Source organism: Procambarus clarkii, chromosome 55 (genome assembly GCF_040958095.1).
Source record: "Procambarus clarkii isolate CNS0578487 chromosome 55, FALCON_Pclarkii_2.0, whole genome shotgun sequence".
Taxonomy (NCBI): Eukaryota; Metazoa; Arthropoda; class Malacostraca; order Decapoda; family Cambaridae; genus Procambarus; species Procambarus clarkii.
The window spans coordinates 22,154,532-22,161,147 of record NC_091204.1 but is presented as its reverse complement, the minus strand read 5'-3'; the positions used below and the strand labels follow the sequence as shown (position 1 = coordinate 22,161,147).

Sequence of the window (6,616 nt, the reverse complement as noted above, 5' to 3'; positions counted from 1 at the left end):
CCAACCCTACCTAACCTAACCTAACCTATCTTTATAGGTTAGGTTAGGTTAGGTAGCCGAAAAAGTTAGGTTAGGTTAGGTTAGGTAGACGAAAAACAATTAATTCATGAAAACTTGGCTTATTAGGCAAATCGGGCCATGCATAGTAGGCATAGAAGTGAGTTCTGGCTACTAGGTACGATATATATATATATATATATATATATATATATATATATATATATATATATATATATATATATATATATATATATATATATATATATATATATATATATATATATATATTAGTCATATATAAATGTAATTTTTTTTATGTAATATTTTTCATCATTCAATATGCATTCCATATATTTTATAGATTTTTTTGAACATGATATAGTTAGGAACCGTCCAGTTAATATACATTATTGATAATGTCTCAAGCTAATATATAAAGGTACTCTTCAAATATTGTATGGGTAAAAACCTGGTATTAGGTCTTAGGTTTCTATTTGAAAACCTATTTTTAGGCTTTCGAACAGATGTAAAAATATTCTTACTTGAGTTTTAAGGTTCTGAATATGTAGTAGAAATGTGATCTTGAACTTCTTTGTCACAAGCGAAGATACCACCAGAATAATATGAGTTTCTGATCCCTCTGGAATGATATAAAATTAATGAATGTTCATTGTGTGAGACATTTTGATGACAGTTAAACATCATTTCACTTAAAACTAATTCAACTACCCAAGATGTGGGATTATGATATGGCATTCACATCATAATCCCTCCTATTCTAAATGAATGTATATAGTGAAATAAATATTTTTTAATAAGTAAAGCCTTAGTCCAAATAAAAAAATTCAACTGAAGTTGAAAGGCAAGTAATAAAAGTGTAATCAGTTAACAATTAAAAAAAATCTGATTAAAAGTTGCATGACACTATATAAATATTATACACTGCTGTGTTTATAGTACTACAAACATATTACTACACCTTACATTATACCTTAACAATAATGAGCAGCATTAAATATTTTAACTTGAATATTTACCACCCAACTTTGTTGTAACGATACAGTTTCTTGTTGCCATCAATATGTACAGCCACAGGTGTTGTATCACATGCAGGGCACCCCTTGTCAAATTCTCCTTTTATTCTCCCAAGTTCATACTAATGGAAACGCCATTCAAATAAGACTCTTTTTGTTGTCTCAAAATTGATGGGACCATGCTAAGATGTAAAATGTGTGTAAGTAATTATCAAAAAGTGCCAAGCAGTGGCATGTTAAGCAACAGACTATAAATACCTGCAGGAAATGAAAATAAACTTACATGAGCATTACATAAAAAGAGAAATTGTTAAAGATTGGTAATCCATTTCCATTTCTTATGATATTATACATATATAAAATATATATTTAGAATATTCATGCTATTTATTAATTTAATAATATTTAACCCTATTTCTTAAATAATGACAATGCATTTGCTTAGTAACAAACTTAGTTTTTAAGTTTATACACCAATTTAATACTTGCACTATTAAAACAGTAATGGTATGAAAACTTACACGCCTTCGAGAAGCACCAAATAATTCCAATGCACTAACTAATGCCTGAAGAGAAGTTCCAGGGCTGCTTCTCTTGAGAAAATGCCAGGAATCCAATAGATTTATGCTGTAGAAAGTGCTACTATTTCTTCCAGTTGAATAAAAACCAGACTGGTGCATGGCTTTCCCAAGTTCTTCATCTACATATCCGCACTTGCACCTAAATATTGGGGTATACAGATCATACCTTCCTGCCCCCCACAAAAAATAAAAAAAATTGAAGTAAAACAATTTTATTTGGCAAGGGATTCAAGTGTGGCTATCAATATATGTGTAAACCAACCCATAAACAATTCTCTGTATGGTTATAAATACGTATGTGATATAAATACGTCTTCATAAGTGAAGATACAGTGGTAAAGAGAGTGAAGAATAAATGGTTATATTGATGAAGACTGTAGCCTGGGTCACCTGAGCAATGCCAGCTACCAATACTAGTATCAAATAAATGTTTCTTAAAGTAACCTACCACTTAAAGTTACAAAGATGCACAAATTATTGGAGCTTAAAGTTGTAAACTTGCTCTCACTGCAGTTCGGGCAGGAATTAGGTGGATGTGCTGGTACAACAGGCTCTGGTAACAATTAAATTTACAAGATCAGCTATGCAGCAAAATAAATACATCTTTCAATCATTACATTTTAAATTACTAATAATTTTTTTAGCATTAACTGGAGTTACATGAAAGATTTATATTTAATAACAAATAAAAATTCATTTATTTAACTAAAAATCTGTAATTAATGAGGTAATCAATAATTAATGAGGAAAATGACCAATACAAAAACTACTAAAAAAATTACATGAACTAAATAAAATTTTAAAACACTGCTTGGTTCTGGATAGAAATGAGAGTATAAGAAACAAACTATAGGTACATTACTTACTCCAGTGAATGATATTCCCATCTGAATACACAGTTTGTGTTGGGTCTAAAGGCTAGAAGAACCCATTTTTCCAGCAGAATCGCTGGTGGAAAGGCATTACAAAATGCTGCTGCTGATCACATTTATAACACAAAAAATGAAAGCAGTCTTCACATTTTATGCTCGCCTCACAACTTCTACATTGTACACAACATTTGCCTGGTTTTCCAAAAAATAATGTAATTATGTACTTTGAATGGTAATACTGGATTTAGAAATATTGTATACCAAGTTTAAAAATGACAAACATCTAAGTGTATTCAGAGATTGACATTAATCATGCATTTCATAATTACATTGAAATTTATCCATAAGTACACACTAAAGATGTTATTTACCTTTATCTGGAACACCCAACTTCGACAATGTCCAGCTAAGCAACACTGACCCACGTTCTCCCCATTTAATCTCACTATTTTTTCTTCTTTTTTGCCAATCAGAAATGCTTGCTTGAGAATCATAAATTTCCTCCAGTTCTGCAGCAAGTACTTTGAAATATGGGATTCTAAATTAGTCTGGAAAATCTTCAAGAGCAAATAGATGTAATAAATAAAAGTGTATTTTATACATATTATATAAGCATCTAGAACAACTGACAGCTTTCAGTAATGTGTTAGTTCGACTATGATATATATATATATATATATATAGTAGATACTAGGTACTAAGATTATATTACATTACATAGTTCAAATAGGGATGTACCAGAATTCAATGATTTTGGTGTTTGTTCTGCAGCTGGTAAATATGTTTCAGTATATGTTGGTACACTAGTTGAGAAGTCAGAACTTTGAATGTGTGGAGGTGAAAGAGAAGCAGGCAGAAGGGCTGTTTGGCAGAAAATCAACCTTTAAGTATGGTAATTCCACAACACTTTATCTATTTTTAATTTGTAAACTATCTACATTTTTTTGCTGTCTATGACCATCGCTGCCCCTATCTCCACCGAACACCGGTGTATTTGCGGCTATGCAAGGGCAGACCAATATGGCAGCCATGGCCTAATCTGTCATAAGACACAGGGAAAGACTGCCAGATATGAAGCAGTCAATGACATTATCAAAAAAAGTTTGGCTAGTTTGGTTCAGATGTAATACAAACAAAGAGCAACGGTTTCAAGTTCAACAAACCAAAATGTAGGGCTGACAACAGGAAATTATTTTTGACCCAGAGGGTTATTAACACATGGAACTGCCTACCCACCAGAGCTGTAACTGCCAAAACTGTGCTGAATTTCTAAATATACCAAAAAAAAGATCATAAAGGCAAATGGGGGGAATTTCGACAAGCCGCGGGCTTCCTGTACTCTTCTAGGCTACTAGAGTTTGTGGCATTCAGGTAAATATCTGTTTTCAAAGGAGCAGTTGACTATAACCTTGGATTATCTATAAACAAATTTTGAATAATAAAACACCAAAAACCTAAATAATTTTAAGTCTGAGGCAAAATGAAATCTACACTAGCAATTAAACCTATCATTATACTATGATATAGGAACACACAAACATGGGTCATGGAATAAATAACTAAATAAAAAATTACCTTATGATAAGTTTGAACGTTGTGTTTGATTGATTTCAATAATCCTGCAGTAATTTTCTCCTTTTCCTTTCTTGTTTGAAGGCTTCAGATAATTTAGGTCCTCAATATTTAAACTTCGCTTCATATATTCACATTTTTTCTGGAGAGCTGAGTTTATTTTCAAATATTCACGATGAAGGTTCTCTTTAGCTAAAATTGCTAGTGTCTGGAGACCTTCTGTTAAAAAAATATACATTCTCAATAGAATACATTATAACTGTAGCAAAAGAAGCTACATTAAATGTTTTGATGTAATTGTCTAAACCAATGATCAAAGTAATAGAAATTATAATGAGATGATGAGTTTCAAGCCAATTATGCTGAGCATAGAAAAAAAATTCTGTTGTTATTGTTAAAACAAAGACATACTGTATTACACAAGGTTGTAAACTTTGATATTAATGTATTATAAAGGCCATAATCAAATGATTTTATAAACAATACCATCATTATTGTCCGGAGTTATTCTTGGTACATCTGGTAAGTAAAGATAGTTTTCAGGAGCCAAGAACGAATCTGCCAAAAAAATATTGGACGTTGTACATTCCAATTTGTTACAATAGCCTAGTACTGCATACTAATACAAATTAAAAAACAAATTGGAAATAATAGCTAGGCTAACCTAACACAATGACATAACATAACACATCTATATTTGTAATTTTGTCAAAAGCTGATTAAATGTTTTTTTACCTGCTAGTATGCTGGCTGGGGTCGATCTTCCAGGCATATTTATTCTACTGACTTGTGGTCTTAATGCTGCCGCAGTAAAAGGATTTGTGACAGACATTGTACTGCTTTCTGTATCATCTACCTATTACAAATACAAATACAATTATTTATTCAGGTAAAGTACATACATACAAGGTAAGATACAAAAGTAGATGGATTTATAGATAGAGCTAGTACATACAATGCCTAAAGCCTCTATTACGCAAAGTGTTTCGGGCAGGAAAAACACTAAGACTAAAACTTAATACTAAAAGAAATTAAAGTATAAATTGTATTGAGAAAAAATAAGAAAAAAATTGAAAAAAAGGGAGGGGGGGGGTGAAGTCTTTAACATAATTGGGAAGGCCACATTCGAGTTCCCTTGATTTGTAAAGCATTTCTAGTTTAACTAAGTCGTACTCTTGGAATATCAAATAGGTATTTGTTTCTGGTGTGGTGCTCATGGGATCTGTTACAACCTTCTAGGAAGCTTATTATAAAAACATAATTGATAAAAACAACATGCTGCATACTAAAAACGTATTGGAATGTGTATACCAATATGCAGTAAAATATATTCTTCCTACACATAACAAGCAAAACTTTAATACTGCAACAAGTTTTTGAAAATTATTTAACTAAACAGCAATGAAACATTTGCATTCTTTTCAATTAGTAAAATATTACATATGAAGGAATTATTTACATAAATGCCGAGAAAACTTTACATACCATGCCCAAATCTAGGATCTTCTTCTTCTTGATAGTAGGTGCAGTTTGCATGAAGGATTTGTTCTCCCGATGACTGCAAAATCTAGGATCACGTATGTTATTGTTTTTGAATGAATGATCACATGTTTACATTCATTGCGATGAAACTAACAACTTTTAATTATATACAGCTTTTTATATCAACTGTTTTACTTAAATTATTTTCTGTTATAGGTTCTAAATATAACTAATATTTGCTTCTTTCTTATGCCATTTGTAATTAATGTCATAAAGCTTTATCATCTGAATGCACCAAACTGTGCCTTTTCATATTTCCAAACTGAAGTCGAACACCCGAAAATAAATATATCCATGAAAACTGAATCACGTCCTACTATTTGGAGAATTGTTAGTTCTTTTTCATACTAATATGTCTAGTTTGTGTCATATAAGTATTCATCCCGATGGTTGGTAAATATTGGTGAAACAGAAGAATAAAAGTCAAACATCTGTTAACTTTTCTTTTAAAGTACTGTATAGCTGGAAAATATCAAGGCAAACCTTCGACAATCTGCCGATTTCCTTTCCTCTTCAAGGCTACTATTGTTAGTGTCTGTCACTGTAAACCTATGTAAAATCAGAAAAAAATTTCAACAGGACCCTGCACTAGAGTTGATGTTGGGAAACGCTCTGCTTCGTGGCTGATGGATTAATATTTGACTGTTGATCAGGACTTGAGCATTGTTAATTACAGTTACACTCTGTTGGAGCACTAGACGGTCAATGGTCGTCGTTCTTCTTTATGATAGGTTCAGTTTATTGTTTAGTCACGGGAGACATCTCCCGTCAGGCAGGGTGCGATCGCACCTCCACAGATCTCCAGTATTTTATTTATTTATTTTATTTTATTTATATATATTCAAGAAGGTACATTGGGTTTGTGAGAATACATTGGAAAGTACAGTATTTACATTCTTGTAAAGCCACTAGTACGCACAGCGTTTCGGGCAGGTCCTTAATCTAGCAGATAATTTTAAGTTGGTAATTTCAATCAGAATTGATAAATGATAAAGATACATTACAATAGAAAAAT

At 31.7% G+C, this 6,616-nt stretch overlaps 1 protein-coding gene across 3 annotated transcripts; it reads right to left on the bottom strand.

The window, feature by feature from the left end:
• Nucleotides 1-4,025: 4,025 nt before the first annotated feature.
• Nucleotides 4,026-5,632, bottom strand: LOC123754997 (uncharacterized). Of its 3 annotated transcripts, none has more exons than XM_069305395.1 (4): nt 5,545-5,629; nt 4,795-4,911; nt 4,546-4,617; nt 4,026-4,278 (listed from the first exon to the last, which is right to left on the bottom strand). In XM_069305395.1, the coding sequence occupies exons 2-4, from the start codon at nt 4,889-4,891 to the stop codon at nt 4,064-4,066; spliced, it is 384 nt and encodes a 127-aa protein (XP_069161496.1). In that variant the 5' UTR covers nt 4,892-4,911; nt 5,545-5,629; the 3' UTR covers nt 4,026-4,063. The 3 variants fall into 3 exon arrangements, with proteins under 3 accessions (XP_069161496.1, XP_045593342.1, XP_045593334.1); XM_045737378.2 differs by having other exon boundaries at nt 4,047-4,278; nt 4,795-4,915; nt 5,545-5,632; XM_045737386.2 differs by lacking the exon at nt 4,546-4,617 and having other exon boundaries at nt 4,035-4,278; nt 4,795-4,915; nt 5,545-5,632.
• Between the last annotated feature and the right edge of the window lie 984 nt (nt 5,633-6,616).

Coding starts and splice junctions, on each gene's coding strand:
- LOC123754997 (XM_045737378.2), bottom strand. CDS start 5,595: ATGCAAACTGCACCTACTATCAAGAAGAAGAAGATCCTAGATTTGGGC. Junction 4,618..4,794: donor CCCAGCCAGCATACTAGCAG/GTAAAAAAACAT, acceptor TTTTTTTGGCAG/ATTCGTTCTTGGCTCCTGAA. Junction 4,279..4,545: donor AACTCCGGACAATAATGATG/GTATTGTTTATA, acceptor TTTTTTTAACAG/AAGGTCTCCAGACACTAGCA.